A 21,024-nucleotide genomic window follows, 5' to 3' on the forward strand; every position below is an offset into this window, starting at 1 on the left:
TAAAAAGTTGAAAAAATTTCCAGGGAATTTTTTCACGAACTTCTCTATTTCATTTTCGCTCTGGAATCGATTTCTTTACAGAGCTTCCTTTAATGTCCGAAATAAGAAAAAACCCAGGGGGGATAAATCTGGGCTGTTTAGGGATGTTGTAAGGTTTTCCAGTAAATTTCGTGAAGTTTATCCCGAGTGCTAACGGCTGTGTGAAACCTGGAATTGTCGTGTAGCAGTCACATCTGGTTGGCTGAGGCACTTTTTATTCCTTTAGGCGGCGGCTTTCACTTTATCCAAGAGCTGGGATAAAGTGAAAGCACGATTCACAGTATGACTTTTGTAGAAAAAATTGAGGAGTAATACGCCTTTTAAGTACTGAAAGTTGCCTCTCTCATAGACAGCTGCGAGGACTTTTCCAGTTGGCGGTCTTGTTTTCGGCTTTAAGGCAAAGCCCTCTCCTTTAAGCCACTCCGAACTCGCCAATTTCGATTCAGGAGTGTAGTGATGATCCGTATCTCATTACATGTGAATATTTGACGCAAAAAATTATTTTCCTCTTGTCGAAGTCGATTCAACAGCCTTTGGCAAATTTCCTGTCGGGCCTGTTTCTGATTTTGGGTAAAAAATTTTGGAAGTTATTCCCACAAACTTTGTCGAACCCAAGGTGCTTTATTATAATGGTATGGATGGACACTTCCTTGACCGGTACCCACTTCCGAAGTAATTTCATCAGCCGTAAGGTATTAATCATCTTCAGTGATGTGATGGATCGATCGAATGTTGTTGTTCTTCATACTTGCCCTTGAATGCCCATCGTAATTAATTTTATATAGCTTTACTCATTTTTTTTAATTTGCTAGTTCACTTGTACATTCGTTTACGTGACAGTCATACCTGTAAATTGCCTTTTTGGACTGGAGGGGGGGGGGTTTGGATGGCCTCATTCGTGAGAAAGTTGGAATTCTCTTGTTCAGACACTACGTTACTGACTCGAGTACCGAGGTGACTAGAGCATCTAGTCCTTACCTATATCTTCACTGTCAATGTCCCTGCGTGTGCTGGCCTACTCATGTACGCGAGCCCAAGACAAAATTTCGGTTTATATTTGGGTGACCTTCGTAATTGTTTTGTTGTGTTGTGTTCAATATTTATTCATCTCTGAAGTTGTTTTTTTAAAAGCCTTTTCAAATACTATTTCACTACTCCATCGGAATAATAGTTACTTGGCACATTTACTTATTCAGTTTATCAAAATAAACATATTATTATTTTTGTTTTGTTTTTTTTTTTAATAATAGTGATAATAATCATTCTCAATTGAAGTATTTATTGTTAAATTCTTGACTACTGGTTAAACTATTGGTTCACATTGGGTGAAGGCAGAGAGGAAAGATTTATCAGGTACTAAGGCTTCTAGTATTTTTTACTATTTCATGTGGATGTAAAGTGGAGTAAAATTAAAATGTAGTTAAGAAAAGGGTGCTTTCCTCTATTTATTTATATTTTTTTTGTTGAAAAAAATGGTTTTTAATAAACTAGTGATTATAAAGCTTTATATTCATCAGTAAAAATGTTACTATAAAAATACATTTTCATTTAGTCATTGTCATATTAAAATGATACTAAGGATTTGATCATAAATACATTTAATCTATTTAAAAGTGATTTCCATTGTAGTTTAGTTTCAGAATTGCTTATTTAAGTGTTAAATGATTTATTCATTAATTTTTATTTGGATTGAGCCACTGAAGAAAAAAAGTGTGCCAAATTTATATCTTAGTAGTAAAATTTTATCTTCATCTGCAAAGATTTCTTTTATTAAAAACCTAAATTCTCTTAACAAAAATGTTATAATTCCAGTGAAGCTTGCCATTTTATATACACTACAAAAAGTTTATGCCAAAATTAAAAAAAAAATATCTGTTTATGAAACCTGGTTATTAGTATTTCTAGTGTTAAGATACGTAATAAGCAACAATATCGTATGATTATGATTATATGTTAGATATACAGTTTTTAAAGTCCTTCCTTTCTTGAAGGATTTGTTGTAGGTAAAAAGTTTTAAATTTCAAAATATTATTGTACATTATAATTAACTTTTTTCTTTTTTTTTCAAAAAGCGTAGTTTTATCTGGTGGTAATTTTCTTTTTCTTCAATAATTAGGTAATTGGTTAATAACAATAATGTTTGAATAGTAATGGATGTTATTCTCAACATCCTTTATTCTTATTTTGTTAGTATAAACCCAGTGAATATTATAGTAGAAAGATTTATTATATTTAATGTAATTGCATATTTGAGAAAACTCGTGTTTCTACACTCCCTTCGCTTTAATTCGTGGATAGACCCTTTTTTTTATATATTCTTGTTATTATTAATCTTTAAATAGGTTTTTCTTATGTTAATACACAATTAGATGTTCAAGGTTAATTTTTTGTTGTGTTTTATTTTTATGATGTCATTCCTTCTGTCTTTCTTATACTGCTCCATTGGGAATTTGGTAGTTTTAAAGCAATTGTGGTTCTGCTCTCTTAAGTCATCATCATTTGAAAGATTAATAATCAAATTTTTTTCTCTTAATAAGTTTAGTCATTCAGTTGTTGAAGTACTTGGTCAGTTCATATCCGGTTATTTATTTAAATACAAATTGAAGAACAGTGTTTGAGAGATAACATAATCAAACAAAATTATTCAAAAGTTATAATTCTGTTGTTTACTCTTAAAAAAAAAAAAAGCGATTGAGTATTGAGCTAAGTACATTCTGGTTCAGGAAGTTCTGCATTGTAACACTCCTTGTTTATTAAGCCTAGATTTTTTAAATCTATTGATCGATTGATTTTTTTTTTAAGTTTTACATTCCTTTGAACACTTTGGTTCAAATAATTAGATTATTGATTTCCCAATATATTTCCCGAGAAAATAATTTTCTTCTTTCATCAGACAAAAATAAGAATTTAAAATCTTGTTATATAATGTACAACGTTAGATAATAGGTAACAAAATACAGATATAAGGCAGAAAATAAATTTGTTTTTCGGAATAATCAGTTAATAGTTGTTATAAAAGGAAATGTTTTGTTTATGTTGAAAAAGTATATGCATATTTAATCCTAAAAATTATAGGAGAAATATTCCATAGAAAAATTAAATTTGGATGACCAGAGAAAAGGTGGGTGGAAGGTCCAGAATAAAATAATGGTATGACAGATTTTTTTACTATGAAGGAAATGAAGAAGAAGGAATAATTTTAATTCCTGCAATTTTTTTATTTCATTTAATTGTTAAAAAATTTACCTGTTAAAACATAGTATAATAATTTTAAATTATTCGTTATCTTTTATTTATTTTTTGGATATTTTTCAAAGGTCCTGGTTTTATTCTGTCATACAGTATTATTTGTTTGTGTATTGATCATCTGTTTGTTTGTACCCATTATTGTGCATATTTGTATGAAATTATATAATATTTGTATTGAATATTGGGAAAAAAAATTTGCAAGTCACTATTTAAAAAATATTTTCAAGGATGTAAATCTAATCACATCGCTAACTCATTTAAATAAACATTAATTAATAATTAATGAAAAGCATCTAGTTTTTAAACTATATTTATCTCAATGTTATTTAAAAAATATTTAGAGAAATATAATCCCAGAGGCAAATAAGATATGATATTAGTCATTCCTTAATATATGGTCAAAAAAGTAGAGATAAATTTTCTTAACTTTTTATTTCATCTGTGATATCTCATGGATACAGACACCAGAAATAAGTCAAGATGATCATAATAATAATGGCTTTTATCATTTTATTATCTTTTTAAAGAAATGTACATATCATGAATAGACATGCACTAATGTTTTTAAATTGTAACTTTTCGAAGGCTCTGAATTAATTTTTAGTAATTTACTTTTAGTGTTTTAATTTGCTGTTAACTCTTAACTCATAACATAATTGTCTATTTTTATTTGTCAGTGGGTTTTTTAAGTTAATATTATTATATTTAAAAAAAAATTAAACCCTTTTACGTGTTTTCAGTTTAATTTTCATTTAAATAATTAGTTTGGCCAATGAAAAACATAGAACCATGTAAGCAAATAATTATATTGGTAAAATATAAAAGGAATCCCTAACAGTGTAATATAGACTGCTAATGTATATGATTTAAAACTTTCTGGCATGCAAGAATTTGTATTATTTTTTCCCTAAATATTTAGATTAATTTTCATGTATTTTTAGATGAAAATACTTGAAATATCAAAGTAACATCAATATACTTGTATATACATTTATCATCTTATTCTATAAAAATTTGTTACTAAGTGGTGATGGTGACAAACAAATGAAAAGTTTTTTTTAATCATCCATGGTGACAAATTCTTTGTTTAAATAATTTTCCACTTAATTTACTTAGAACAATTTTACAACAGGATTGCAAGTGGTACATTTAGCAAATTTTAATACGTTCCACCTTTAATGAAATTTTGTCAATAAAACCCTTATTATCTTAGATATACCAGGGTTGTTCGGAAAGTTCTTGGACTGGCACAAGTATGACCAAATTACTTGGATATTTGTCAGGTGTGATCTTTTAGATTGTGTGCTACAAAGTTTTAGATGTGTGTGTTTAATTGCTTGTTTGTGGTGATCTTGTAAAGCAAACAAATTTTTACATTTTCTGAAAAATGGATAAAATTGAAGTTTGAGTTGTAAAGGTTAAACCCTGATGAACATACAAAAAGAGTTAGATTTCACTTTAATAGATTCTTCCCCTTTGTTTTTTACGGTGCCGTTGAATCTAAACATGGTTGTACATCCATTCAAATGAAAACTTGAGATGTCCAAAAACTGTTATGACAAAGAAAATTGTTCCAAAAATCTGTAATACTAAGTATTTTAGATGATTGCTGACTGAAGGTATTTGCTAACATCACAAGGTAAGTTGCTAACATCACAAACCGTATCCACTATATTCGCATATAGCAATGTTTTGCCTATTGAAAAGCTTTCTGCTCAATGGATGTCACATTTGTTTACAGTCAATTGAAAATAAATTTGACTGAACACTTCTCAAAGGTGTCTAGAATTACTTAAACGTAATTCTGCTGAGTTTTTTGTGTTTTATAACTGTAGATGAAACATGAATTTACCAGAGAACAGTGGGTGGGAGCAGGTAAAAGTGTGCAAAAGAAAACAAAAAACAGTTCCATCTGTAGGAAAGTCATGGCTGTGGTTTTTTTGGGATTCTTGTGGTGTGGTGCTTATAGACCTGAAAAAAGGCAGGATCATCACTGAGAAGTATTATGCTTCAATTCTGGATCAGTTGAAAGGTACTATTAAAGTAAATGTCTAGCCTAAAAGAAAGTGTTCTTTCATCACGATAATGTGCCTGCATGTCTCAGGTTGTTGCTGTAAACCACTATGAGCTATGATTCAAAGAGCTTCCATATGTGCCAGAATTTGCTCCTAATTATTACTTCCTCTTCCCAAACTTGAAGAAATATCTTACAGGAAGAAGAATCACTTCAGATGTTGAGGTTAAAATCGAGACTGCTTTTTTGCAGAGTTGGACAAATCGTATTATAATGTGAGTATTAAAAAGTGGGAAAATTATTGGTCTAAATATATCACATTGGTTGGTGACTTAAGTTGAAACAAAAAAAAACTTATGAAAATCTTGTTTTCTTTGTCAGGATGAAAATTTTCAAACAACAGTCATAGAACGGATGCAATATAGAACTCAAGAACAAATGTGTGGTATTGGCAAATACCATGAGCAATTCGTGAGATTGTGAAAAAGATTAGAATCAACCAGATTTTAAACAACAAATGGCTTTTTTCGTTTTACCGTAGGAATAGAATTTGTCTTTCCATTTATCTACATATTTTGTCAAAGTACACTCTTCTAGTTACACTTAGGCACTGTGTCATGGGAGTTAATAGAATTGGAGTGGTTAGGAGTTAATGGTCATTCATAAAAATTTTATATATGTTCTTATATCCAAGAATCTGATTTGTGATTTTTTAATAAAGTGTTTTGTGTTTGTGTGTTCTTAAAACTAATTGATCCCATCATGGTTTGTTATGCTTTTGATAAAAATTAAAAATTTTTGTATTTTTTTTTAATGAATTAGTCTCTTAAAAATATACGCTTGTATAAAATATTTTTTTTTTTAATTACAGACTTTTTTTTTATGTAACAGTTATTCTCTGTAACATATATTTAATAAGTGTGATCTGTTGTATTGTGTGTGTGTGATGTATTTCTCTTTCCTTGATTATAAATTTTAATTAGTATGTATTTTTAGCAATATTAAAACCTCAGTAATTTTATTTTTTAATTAGTTAAAGAAAGTAGCTTATGTGTCTGTGATATGCGAATATTGTAGAATTGAACATTTCTATTATTAAATTTAATTGTTGGTGTAATTATTATAGCAGGCAGTATATTTTTACTGTTCATTATAATGGATTTAATTATTATGCAGATTATTAACAAACTTTATTATGAATGAATGTTTGTTATCTCAAATCTTTTCTATTGTTTATGAAGAAATTATTGTAGATTCATATTCCAATCAGGCTTGACATTTTTCATACACCACAAAGTTCATCTTATGATAAAAAAGAGTAGGGTGACTGTAATTGAGCATTAAACTGTTGTCAATCCAAATAAATATTTTTATTTTTATTTTGTTGTAATAATTATAAATTATCGGTATTTATAATTATTAGTAATTATTATCATAAATTGCAATAAATTTTACATTTTTTGAGTTTTAATGACTGTAACTTACATCTAGCAACATTAATTTATACAATTGATTGCTATTTCATGCTTCTTTTTTTCACGTCTTCAGTAATAATACATTGTGGAATTGTTGGTGGGAGAGAAAATAATAAAAGAGTTTTTTTTTTAAGGTAGCTAGGATATTTCGGTTAATTTCGAGTAATATATTTAATAGTATATATATATATATATATATATGGCCATTGGGTGTAACCGATCTAATTTGATGGATATATTGACTTTTCTCTCATTCACTCCTTTTCCATATCTTTGATTCCTTTTTCCCATTAACAGTCCTTTGGCTGCAAAATCTGACTCTTGCTAAGCTCTCCAAGATGAGGATCCTGGCAACTGAAGTGCTAGTGAGAGCATCATTGGTATCTGATAGGAAGGAGACTTCCTATGGATTGATTCGGAGACTGTTTCTCAAATAGTGGCAGCACAATTAACTTATTAAAACTGGGCCTCCTAATCTTCAAAAAAAAAAAAATGATTTGTTCACAGTTATCCATTAGGATCCACATAAAGGATTTAGTACCTATTTATACTTTATATTGTTTTACTTTATGTAATCTATTAAATTTCCGTATTAAATACAATATACCATGTCTGTGTTGTACGAGATTGAGTCAAAAATTATTTATACTTTCATCATAATGCGCTTTCAAGGTTGTCATATTGCCTTCTGCACAAGTTTGCTCTGAGTTGGTACGATTGCAGTCACATGTGTAAAATGTGCTGATTGCGTCATTTGCCTTCTGACTATTACAGTATAAACATGTATGTTCCGCTAGCAGTTTGCACCAAGGAGGAACAACGAGTATTGAACCAATTTCTCTTGTCGGAGGTTGTGAAAGGGGTTGAAATTCTTAGACTTTTACCACAATAATGGGGACAGTGCTTTATTACGAAAAGCAATGTTTCATGGATCGAGAAGTTTAAAAGTTCGAGAAGTTAAAAGTGATGTATGAAGAGGGAACAAGATACCCATCAAACTCCAGAAGTTGAATTTTGAGATACTAGAACACTCTTCCTAGGGCTCAGATCTTGTTCCTTCTGACTTTCATCTAAAGGATGCTTTGCAAGGATTTTTCATAGACTTAGTCATGCAGGAAATGAGGAAAAGTGACTTTGCGACCAACCAAAAATCTTCTTCTTGGAGGGAATATGCAAGCTTGTCAACCACTGGACCAAGTGCATTGACAAGGGAGGTGACTAGGTAGAAAAATGATTTTATATTGAACCCCTTCCTTTGTGTAAATAGATTGTAGAATGAAAAGTGTAGATAATTTTTTATTCACCTTCATACAATTGAATTTTTGATCAGCAAAATTAGACTAGATGTTACATTTTGTCAGCAGTTTTTTAGTGTTCCAACTAGTGTAAAACTTATTTGTGTGATCTGTGTAAAACTAGGAAAATCATTTGTGTTCATACATGTTAGAAGACTCATATTAGTTGTAGAGATTTTTTTTGCTTCTCTCTCTCTCTCTCTCTCTCTCTCTCTCTCTCTCTCTCTCTCTCTGTGTGTGTGTGTGTGTGTGTGTGTGTGTGCCCGCGCGCTATGTTTAGATAATTTTTTTGTTTCATTTAGTTTTTAATTTTTTGAAATTATGCAAGTTTTTGGTCGGGATCAGTAACAGGGTTCAGTTACTATACTATTAAATTATAAAAATTCAATGGTTCTGGAATACATCATGGATGTATTATATATATAAAAAAAAGGATGTATTATAATCCTTTTTTTTAAAGTTATTTTTATTTCAAAATTTTTTTATGGAAATGCAGTGGGAACATGTAAAAAAGGTATGAATCAAAACTGTTTGAAAAATATTTAAAACTTTTGCCTGTGAAAGAAGAAAGTAAGAAAAAAAAGTATAAATGTTTAGCCTGTTAGTGCAGATTAATGATTTCAATCTATTAAAAGATTCATTTGAAGAAAAAGATGTAACATAAATTCTTAAGGTCAGTAGATATCATCTATAATGAATCATTCCATCATATAATGACCGACTGAGAAATCACAATGGATACAATAAAAAAAAATGACAAATATGTTAGCAATGATGAAGATTAATACTATAATGAGGCAATTGATGTTCGTTTCGTCAGCTTAAAAATTACGTGATACTCTTAGATTAGAAGTAGCAACCAAAATATGAAAAGATCAATTGAGTGAAAGTTTTTTGAATGTTTCAACATAATTCAATCAAAGGTTGATTATATTTACAGTATATAAAAAATAAAATAACAGAAAAGTTATTTTAAAAGAAAAAAAGTAGTTGGTGTTAATGTATATTGTTTTTACCAAAGATTAAAAAATTGTCTACTATCAGAATAAAAAAAAAACAGTGTATATATATTATGTAAGTATATTTTAGTTAAAAATTTTGAATGTGAATATTAATTAAACTTTATATCATTTTAAGATATAACTTGGCCAATAAATAACATTAATTTTTTTTACTGAAATATTCATGATTCTTAATTATTCTGCTTATTATTAATTTTTTTTTATTAATTTTTTTTTTAGACAGAGTATCTAATCCGATCTCATAGTACACGATTATGTCATGTTATTTCATAAGTTATAAAGTACTTTCAGGTATAAAAAACTTTTCTATACCGTATGTATTATTTATTTGCACAAAAAGTAACCTACATTCATTATAGAGTGAGAAAAAGCATTTTATACGATAAACCTTTCAAGGTCATTTATTCCTGCTACACTGCAGGTTTGACTAGAGTATAAGTCTTGCTATTCCTTTCTTTAGCATAATAAAACCTGGAAGCATGAACCACTGACACATGAGACTACATGATCCAAAAAAAAATTCATGTTTTCCACTATACCAACACTTAGTGAATTGTATGAATTATCCCGCTCTCTTATACCTCTCTTGTTACATATTGAAGCATTTTTAATTTATATTCAACAAAAATATAATTAAAAAATTATATTTTTTTATTTATTAAACTTTTTTTTGCTGCAATTATATAAAATATGTTACAATTTAATGTACCTTCCAGGTTTTTTTTTCATAGTTTGTACTGATTTACAATATTTTTTCTTTCTGTTACAGTTTTATCATGCAAGATAGAGTATCAGGTTTCTGGTCCTGGTTATTTGTGTTATCGAAATTACCAGAACTTGGTGACACGATCTTTGTAGTTCTTCGTAAACAGCCGTTAATTTTCCTTCACTGGTATCATCATATCACCGTCCTGCTTTATTCTTGGTTCTCTTACACCGAATACACAGCATCGGCACGTTGGTTTATAGTAATGAATTATTGTGTACACTCGATTATGTACGGTTATTATGCATTAAAATCGCTTGGTTATTCGCCACCAAAAAATATCGCTATGCTGATTACATCGTGTCAGTTGGCGCAAATGATTGTCGGTTGTTTTGTTAATATTTGGGCCGCCCAGTATTTACAAAGTCACCACGATTGCCATGTAACAACGACTAATGTTAAAGTTTCTATCGCTATGTATTTTAGTTATTTTGTACTATTTGCTAGATTCTTTTATAAGGCTTATTTGAATCCGGATCGGAATTCGAAAAAACAGCAACAGGAAAGCATTCCTGGTAATTATACTAGTAATAATACAAGGAATTCAACAACAAATAATGTTAACAAAAGTAAAGTACAATAATTAAGTTATATGATAATTACAATTTTTAGGTTAAATACTAATGTATTTACAATTTATTATTATTAATAATTAAGAGGCGAAAATTAAGTTTTTAATTTGGCCTCTTCATCAGACAAGTGATTCTTATTTGCCCGTATTTTCTTTTTACTGTATAACTCTTTGTGTTAGGTATACCATTTTTTTTCAACGTAGTTAAATTTATACTGAACAACTTTCAGCAGTTTAACTTGGACTGAATTACTTTTATTATTTATAAATTTAATAAAAAAAAAAGAATAAAATTACATGAGGGATTCTATTTACTGACATTATTTAATATATATCTTTATTATATATTAAAAATAAGTTTAACAGATTTTATACACATAATTGGATGTATTTTTTTTTTCCAAATTACATAAAGTAAAGTATTAGCAAAATTATTATATTACATTTATAGCAGTGCTCACCTTTCTGGTTTTGTGGTCTGTTATTTGTTTTGTCTGCCTGATATGATGATGCATTAATTTTTTTTCTAGAAGTAAATCTACAGAAGAAGGTAAAAGAGTGTCTTTTGTTTATTATTATTATTAATAATAATAAGGCGTATCTTCTCTGTTAAAATACATGTAAAAACATGTCTAAGATAATGATAATATAAATAAAAATTATAATTTTATTTATTTATTATTGTTAATATCGATAGGTAGTCTTATTTTTTTTCTTTTTTCCTCTTAATGAATAAAAGAAAAAAATATATCTAATAGGTAATGATGATAGTGGGTTTCTGATTTGTTTTTGTTTTTTTGCAATGAACAAAACATTTAACTTAACATTACCAACTTTTCTGGAGCTCAAATCAAGCATATTTTAGTTTAAAAAAAAAACCTTCCAGCCATTATGAATAAAAGTCTTCATGTAGATCATTTGTAAAAAGTATTAAAATATTTCTCTTTTTGTTTTTATTCACTTATGTCATCTATTAAAGTTTCTAGTTCTTCCATCAGTTTAGTTTATTCTCTGAAATTTGCACATATAACAGCTTTTAAAAATGACCTACTTTTTTCCATAGAAATAATTCTTCCTTCTACTTGTATATTATTATATTTTAATAATTTTTATTATGTATATAACATTTTCCTAAGGATTTGAAAATGTATTAATAAAAAAAAAGTGTTACCACCAATTTTCTTGTTTAAAAACATATTTTTTAGTGGAAGGGATGATAGCTGTGCATTAAAACAATTTAGTTTTGTATATAAATGCCAAAAATATTATTTTAACTGTGTAACTTGGAGTATATCATAATTTTGAGATCAGTTTTCTTTGGTATAATATCTTTTTTCTTTCTGAAAATTTCTATCCACATAACTGGGTATATATTTTGTGGTTTCATAACTGTAAAAAAATTTTCGAATTATTCATTTTTATTTTGGGATTGACTACAAATATGATATATATATATATATTAATTAGATTTTTGTAATTGATATTTTAAAAATATTTATGTTAGGTAATTAAAATGTGTAATTTAATATTTCTGTTTAAATAATTGAAAATATTTAATTTTGTAATGAAAAGTTGGTAAAATAGGTTACTGTATTGTTAATAGAATTATTTATTATTACATTAGTGTGGTTTTTATACAAGTGATAAAATTCAGAATATTATACAAAATAATGCTGTATATACTAAACATAAGTGATATATTTAAGTAATTGATTTAAATAAAACATGCATAATATATTTGTAAACTTTTATATGGAGTAATATATTTATATATACATAATTATAAATTTTTTAAGAGTACATTTAGTTGTTTATGCCTACATGTACACAAAAACATGCGAGTATATAATTATGTAATACTTATTTCATTTACTTTTATCTTATATTGTGAATATAAGAAAGGCACAAGTTTTTTTTTTTAGTTTATACGTTATATTTTAAAATGTGAATTTTTCATTTTATTATACATTATAATATTAGATCTACAAGTTAATCCTAATTGTATTATACAGTTCTTATAAAACAGTAAGCTTTATAAAATACTTAATACTATGTATTGTTATAAAATTTGTTACTACTTATTCAGTTTTAATAATACTTCACTTATAGTATTTATTATTATTTTTTTAAATGTATTTTATATTGTGAGCACTACATGAACTAATTGAATTAGTTGAAACTAATGTACTAATTATGATGTTTAATTTCTTATCTATAATATACAAATGCCTAAACATTAACTCTCAAGAGTTATATTACATTTTCAGTTTAATTAGATTTAAGAATATCAGTTATGTTGTTTTTTTTAATTCATTGTTACAATTAACTTATTTTTTTTTATCTGATTATGAATCCAGCCTTCTAGCTTATTTATACCAATGTATGTTGGTATCTTACTTTTTTAAGAATTTAAAAAAGTTATCCGAAAAAATTGAAATATTGATTTTTTTAAAAATTGAATTTAACGTTTTTTATAATGCTAATACTTTGTGAGTAATTTATTCCGTTTTTCATTTAAGCTGTTAAGTTATGCTTTTATTTCTTAGTTTATTTGACATATTTGTCAACAACCTATTTTTCACTTATTATTGCTATTATTTTTATCTCTGTTCTTCCAAAGACGTCTTTTCTTCTTATTTCTTTTTGTTTAAGCTTTTTTTATTTATATTGTATGTGTAAAAAGATTGTGTACAGTTGTTCCCTTCTGTTCATAAATCTGGCTGAGTAATGGTTTTTATTTGGATTGTAGTGATATCTATGTAAGTTTATTTTTGTGGTTGTTAAAATATTTGCTTATTTCTATTTATGAGGGGAAAATGATTGTGAATTTAACATTTTTCCTTATGCATCTTACTGGATATATTTAATTAGCTGTTAGGCCACGGACCATGTATAAAAAATACTATTCTTAGTCTTGTTATCCTATTGTCTTCCATAAACTCTCATTCCCTTTTTTGGGCTTTTCAGCCTTTAATTACTGTAATGATTTGAATTATAAAAATTATTCACTCTCGTAAAAATATTAGTTTTCTCATATTAACTGTAAATAAGTAATTATTTTACATAATTACTATCCTCAAATTCTCAAATATTTATTTGAGATTCCAGACTCAAATTTTACATTAGTATATATGAATTTTTTTGTTAATTTGTATAATCATGTATTCAGTGGTAGGTTGTACTCCTCTACCACACTGTCCATTTTGTTTTTGTTTTTTAACTACCTGTAGTGCAGAACAGGGTGGTCACATTTTCATTTGTGATTCCAGCAATACAGTTTCCAGTCATTGATGATTTAGCCACCATTCTTTAGTAAGAATAATAATTTGGTTGTATGAAATTTAGTATCTGGGGTTAATGATCAAATTGTTTTAAACGGTTGACAATAGATGAAAGATGTGAAAATAAATTTTGATCAAGTCTTCCATTGTTTCTCACCATGGCCTCTAGTCCCTTCCGTTCTCTAAACGGCTTCTTCATGTTTACTCTGACTTTGCTTGCTGCGATATGGTTTCTTTTGGTTCTTAGGTCGGTCAGAAATTTGAGTCTTCTCCATAATGATAGGTAAAACTATAGTTATAAAATATTCCTTAAGAGTATTTTGATAATATTAGCACATGGAGACACCTGCGAGTGAAAACCTAGTTTCTGGGTAATATTTGAGAAAAGTGTTATTTGTTCCACCACTAGTAATTATTGTGTTAACACCTACAATTGTAATAAGTATATAGTAAATATGTATTTTTAGGAACTCCTATATTTTCCTGTGTAATTACTTGTAAAACTGTAATTTAGCTCAGAGCAAAAGTGGGTTTGTTATATATTACTGAATTTCACTGCATAATGGTCACACTTTTTGTACCCAAAAATTTCCCATCAAACAAGGCTGCAACCATTATTCATTATGTTTTCATAGCCTACGTGAAAATTGAGGATTTTTGAAAAACCTCTTCCTTGAATAAGAAAAAATAATTTATTTTCATATTTGTGTAGTAATATTAGACAATTATCAAGCAATACATTTTATTATTTTACTAATATTTTTTGATCAAGGAATTTTTATTTGTTCTTTATGTGATTTCTAGGTGTGTTATGAATTGTACTTTATCACATAATGGTCACACTTTTTGTACCCAAAAATTTCCCATAAAACAAGGATTATGCAAACTATTTTCATAGCCTACGTGAAAATTGAGGATGTTTGATAAAAAACCACTTCCTTGAATAAGAAAAAATAATTTATTTTCACATATGTGTAGTAACATTAGATAATTATCAAGTAATACATTTTATTAATATTTTTTGATCAAGGATTTTTTATTTGTTCTGTATATGATTTCTAGTCAGGTTGTCATTTTTTTTCTAACCTGGAAAGAAACAAAAGAAATCCCTATAATCTAAAATTTTATTGTTTTGGTTGCAAGATAAACGTTGAAGTTAGTGTTATTATTTATACACATAAAAACAGATTTATAGTTAGTTATCTGTATCAGAATATTCTTTCTTATCTATATTGCTGCTATTGAACAATAATTGTGAAACTACTTCAGCTTCGTTAAAAGTAGTCACTGTTCCACAAAGTATCATCCTCACAACTGTCCAACGCATTTGAAATTTCAGTTTTTTTAAAAACTATTACGTACACTTACCATTTTTTTGGAGTCCCACTCTTCCTATTCTGGTACACAAGAGTTCTATTGAAGAATGCTTAATTTTACCACTTGGGTCTATCGTTCTGATCCAGTTTGCATAGATTATGTAAATTGTCTTTCAATGGCTTGTTCGCACATCTATGGGTTAAAGAGTGGATATAAGACCACTAGGGATAATTATGTGTTCTTTTCTTGTAAAAGTTGTTTAATTATCAGTGGTGTATCAAAGTGATGTCACTTTAATTTATCTTAAGTACATTCATTTGCAACAAAATATTTTAATACCATTTTTCGACCTTAAGGATTAAGGTGCAACCATTATGCAGTGAAACATGGTACTTTTATACTTTTTTTTTTTTATGAAACCCACATTTCAAAATTGCAATGTGTTTATCTTTAATGCTTTAAAATTGTAATTTTGACATCTTTATCAACTATAGCATGGTATAGTCCATTTGGCATTGTCTTTTAAACCGTTGTTTCAGGTTGCGTATCTAAGAAACTTCTGTCTGTTCCTAAGTTATCCTCTCACTTTCTACTTCGCTTAAAATATAATATTTTAAGTATGATTCATTGTAAGATAAAAATATTTCTAATTTCGCCTTTAAATAGTTTTTACAATGTCAAACTTTAATTACAGTTATCATCGTGTTATATCCCTTAAACACTGGTTTTCTCCAAGGATTCTTGTTTATGTCTGTTATATGTTTTTAACTTAATCTAACAGTTTAAATTTCTTCCTTCCTTTCCTTATTGGTTTCTTTAAAGGCTCTTTTTAATAATCCTTTCTCTCTTATAATTTATCTTATTTACTTTTCTGAATTGTATTACTTAATCTCTTTAAGAATATCTTTGTAACATGATCTGTTACAGAATCTAGAGTACGCATTAATAAATTCAGCTTTCAAAAACCTTCAGGTTTTTATTCATGTCTTGTGTTACAAATCTATAACTGTACTCCTTATAACACTTTTAAAAAAAAACCAAAGTATTTTATTAACGTTAGTATTGCTTAAAGGTTAAATGATGATTTTATAATGGCTGCTTTGGTTTTTTTTTTCAATTCTACAATATTGATTTTTACAATTTGATCTTAAAGAAGACTGTAAAGTTTATTTTTTGTCTTTCTTATCAGAAATCTTAATTTTGAGATGTTGACACATTAGACATTCTGTTGGCTGTTTACTGTGTTTCAATTCTTTTTTATATTCAGAAAAACTATATTTTTATTATTTACAACCTTTTCTTACATTTTTACCTGATATAAACTTCACCACCAAGTACATAATATTTATGTGTGTCTGATATATTTTTACATTGTATTTTCTGCTTTCTTTCTGAATTTCCTCTTGTAATTTTATGTAATATAGTACATTGACATACCTGTTTTGCATACCGTAAGTTCATAATATTAATTCCTAGTACCTATTAATTCTCTTAAGTCTTATTATTCTGCATAATAAGTATTTAAATCTATTCTATATGGTATTAATAACATGTTATCTTTAAAATTTCCTTATTTACCTATTTCATTAAACGTATAATATCTACTTGTTCAATCTACAGCGATTGTATTCGCCTTGATATAATTCAACCTTGACCTGATTTCCTTTTCAGTTACGCTTCATTTATTAAATTATTTACTGTATTTCCTAACTGTTTATTTAAATTGTTTGTTATGTTTAAATATTTCTAAAGTGTTTTTTGTGTATTTTTTTATTTATATACTAAAGTTATTTTATTATTTTAACTATTGGTGTACTATATTGCATTTATTCTATTATTTTTATTTTTTAAGTCTGATTGTCAGTTCACTTAGTCGATGAAGCAGTGATCAAGTTATTTGCATTTACTGATTAAAAATATAATTAAAATATTGTAATCATTTTTTGGGGAGGGGGAGATTTGATTAATGGAATTTTGTTTTATTTTATTTATTAATATATTTGTTTACTCCATTGAATAATATTCTGCCTTTTAAAACGCACATCTTATTTATGTGATTTAGTTTTATTTTACTGTAGATTCAGTTATTATTATTTTGTAAAAAATTTTAATTGTGTGGTATTTATTATATCCTTTATATTAAATTATATTATAAATAGTAGTATGACTGTTGTTTTATGTAAACTGTAAATTATGTCTGTATATTTGTATTGCATTTAAATTGGAAATAAATTATTATTTTGTAAATTGTTTTAATGGTTAAATAAATTGTAATTTTATTTATTTATGGCAAATATAAATAAGTCTTCTTATCTTAGTTTCTTCATATTCTTAGTGTATGTCTATACACTCTTGATATTGGGTTTTGTTATAAATGATTTTTACTGTACCTATAATTGCATTTATGATGACATTTTTATTGACAATTGTCCCATACACAGTGATTATTACAGCCTGATGAAAAATTCATGTCATCCAGACAACATTTCTAGAGATTATAAATTGTTATATGAAATCCAAGTAAAAAACTTTTTCATTTTGACATTATAAAATTTATTTTTTTAAATAATTTAATCTGGATATAATTTTATAATAGATTTTTTAATGATTGAAAATAATTACTTAGTATACAGACAGTTTCTTTTATTACCTTTGGTCATACCAGAATTCATAAAATGATTATGCTTATCAGATAAAAAAAATTGTCCATTGAAATAGATCTAAAGTATACCTTTCTGCCTACAAAAAAGATATGAATATTTTGTAAAAAAAAAATTATAAAGGGTGGCCAAAATGTAATGCACTGTCGCTTATAACTCAACAGATTAAACAAATATGGCATAAAAATACATTTTATTTGCTACAAAAACATAGATTTGTTTCTTTACATAATCTCCATTTACAGCTACACATTTCTTCCAACTGTGAACTAGTTTTCTCATTCCATCAATGAAGAATACTGGCAGCCTTTCCTTGATAACTTGATAATAACTGCATCCTTCCATTCTTCATCCATGATGAAATGAGTACTCTTGATATTTCTCTTTAGTCGTGGAAAGAAGTTAAAATCATAGGGCGCCAAATTTGGTGAGTATAAAGGTTGTGGCGTAGGTACAAATTATAACTTCACAAGAGCCGTGGTTATTGCATGTGATGTGTTTGGTGGAATATTATTATGTTGTGGAATTATTGGCTCCATGAATTTTCAAACGCAGGACACATGCCTCATAAAGTATTTAAACTCTTTACTTATCATACAGAATATACAGTCAATGCAGCTTCCAGGAAGCCAGTCATGTACACGTGTTTGGAAACCCATAACACTGTCGAGAGAGTTATATTTTGAATTTTTTTGATTGTGGCCAACCGTAGTGTCTTTATTGGTATGGTATTCCATAATCCACCGGTTTTTTTTCTAGGTTGTTATGATGCATCCAAGTTTTATCTCCTATCACAATATTGAAAAGGAAATCAACTCTCTTAACATGATAATATTTCAGAAGCTGTTCACAACATTCTTTTCATTGTTGTTTGTTCTGTTTTGTGAATTTATGTGGCACCCCCTTTTTTTACGGTAGCCCAGCTGTGCAACAATGAATCCTACTTGTTCTTTCGATATCTCTATTTGAATGAAAGTTTGTTTTGTGTGAAATACCCTACAAAGTTTTTAAGGTTTAAGTGGAATTAATAAATATATTATGCAAACTCAGAATTTTAATTTGATGTGCTGCATGTTGTGTGTAAGTTGAAAAGTAAATTCTGTATAATTTTTTAAGAAACCCTGGATGATGCCAAAATTCCTACCAGTTCTAAATATCATTGCCGCCAACGTAGGATGAAGTTGCACAAAACATACCTTACTTCCTTCATTAGTGTGACTGTTCAGTATATATTGTAAGCTAAATAATCATAACTGTAAAGCTATTGCAGAAAATTAGCAGTCATTTTGAATAATAACAACATACTATCTTATCTAAATGCACAGATGCATTCAGATTTACAAATGACACTATTCTGTACCCTTCTGCATTGGATGTACATTGAACATCATTATTTTAAGATGTAGAAATTCTGATTGATCTCAATTGTGCCTCAGGTGCTTTACATGAGCCACAGGTATGAATAAATACTGCACAAATTACATAAAACAATAAATGATTTCTTTCAGCCATAAAAAAAAATCAATTGTATTTCAACTTTACAGGAAATGTAATAGATGGTTAACTAATTAATTGGCTATAATTATTTTAACATTCCAGTCCAAATTAAAATGACTGACATAATTTTGTAAGAAATAAATTCCATTTTTTCCTACTTATTTGGTCAATGGGTTCCATTTGGCCAAAATCAAAATTTGTAATAATAAAAGGTTATTTGCTCCTGTGTTGGTGCTATATGAATTAAAATTTAATAAATTGTTTTGAATCAGATTACTGTTTATATCAAGATTTATAGTACTTGGTTATTTGTAGTACAAATTATTCATTATATATTTTTTTTTTGTTTTATTTATTTAAAAAAATAAATATTTGTAATTATTTTGTAATGCTGTGATTCAAATATAAATTATAAAATCTAATTTTTTTTAAAAATTTATTTGATTATTCTAATAATTGTCTTATGATGTTGTGTTATCTTTTTTTATTTGTGCTGTAACGCATTATTGTTAATATTATGAATTAAAAATTCTAAATGAATGAATTTTTATGCATTTTTATTTATTTATTTTTTCAGTTTGGTTTTCTAAAAAAAAATTATCTATTCAATCAATAAAACTATATAATTATTATTTAAATCACAGGGTAAACATGTGAGAAGTAATAATAATATTTTCAATATAAGAGTATAAATATTATGCTATCCCCACCATTAGTTATAGCGCTGTGAAAGGTTTTCATTGTAACCAGGATTATAAATGTCAACCTAAAATGTAAGTAGAAGTATCCTTTAATGAGAAAATGTTTCTGTAGCTACTTTAAATAAATTAAAAAAATAATTTTTTAGTTTATGAAAAGAGTCTTTTTCTATAGAACTGATTCAGTTGATGAAACTGAAAAGAAGTAATATAATAATTCAGTGCAGAATAATAGTAAAAATTACAATTAATAACTAAATAATGTTTGAGTAATAATTTTTCTTATTGTTATATAGATTAATAGATAAATAAATAAATAATAGATTAATAAATACATTAATATAATACAGACATACATTAATATTCACATTTAGATTAAATTAAAAATTTTTGTAATTTAAGCTTAGATTATAATTTTCATAATCATAAATTTATTAATTAAAATAATTTATGACCGACAAAAAGGGAACAAATACAAGGGACATTCAATAATTACAGAGACAAATTGAAGTAGAGAAAAAAATGATTTATTCAATGACAATGAAACTTACATTACTTTTCAATATAGTCTCCAGCCACATTTAGACTCTTGTCCCGCTGTTCTGTGAGCTTTCTAATTCCCGCAGCATAGATGTCTTTACTTTGCTGTTTGAACCATTTGTGTACCACTTTTTTTTTAATGCTTTGTTGTCATCAAACTTCTTACTATGTAAAAAATCATTGAACAAGCTGAACAAATGAAAATCAGATGGGGTTTGGTCTCATAGGATCTAGAAAGTTTGTTTGAACCTTCCACTTCAAATCGTTACTTGAGCTTGTGAATCTGAGTGTTTTTATGGGCTTCAGTCAACTGTCTTGGAACCCATGTCGAACATGTTTTGTGATAATTTAACATGTTATGAATGATTGAATGCGTGGTTCCAACACTAATATTACACAAACTTCAAAAAACTCTTCTCTTTTAGTGAATAAGATTATTCACTGCAAAAAGTGCGGCAGTCAATACTTCAATTGGTCTTCCAGAGTGATAGAGATCAGTCATACTTGTTCTGCTCGAATTAAACTGTTCCACTCATTTATACATGGTACTGTTTAAACACTTTTCACCATACTGTTTCAACATCGTTGAGTAAATTTCTG

The 21,024-nt window shown here is 27.5% G+C and overlaps 1 protein-coding gene across 1 annotated transcript in view; it reads left to right on the plus strand.

The window, feature by feature from the left end:
- The window catches only part of Baldspot (elongation of very long chain fatty acids protein baldspot), a 76,609-nt gene extending 56,879 nt beyond the window's left edge, over positions 1 to 19,730 (plus strand). The window contains exon 2 of the mRNA XM_075376240.1: positions 9,864 to 19,730. Within this exon, the coding sequence (XP_075232355.1) occupies positions 9,864 to 10,443 (580 nt within the window). The 3' untranslated portion in view covers positions 10,444 to 19,730. The remainder of the gene's footprint in view (positions 1 to 9,863) is intronic.
- Positions 19,731 to 21,024: the final 1,294 nt, after the last annotated feature.

The sequence above is a fragment of the Lycorma delicatula genome, chromosome 10 (assembly GCF_047948215.1).
Source record: "Lycorma delicatula isolate Av1 chromosome 10, ASM4794821v1, whole genome shotgun sequence".
Taxonomy (NCBI): Eukaryota; Metazoa; Arthropoda; class Insecta; order Hemiptera; family Fulgoridae; genus Lycorma; species Lycorma delicatula.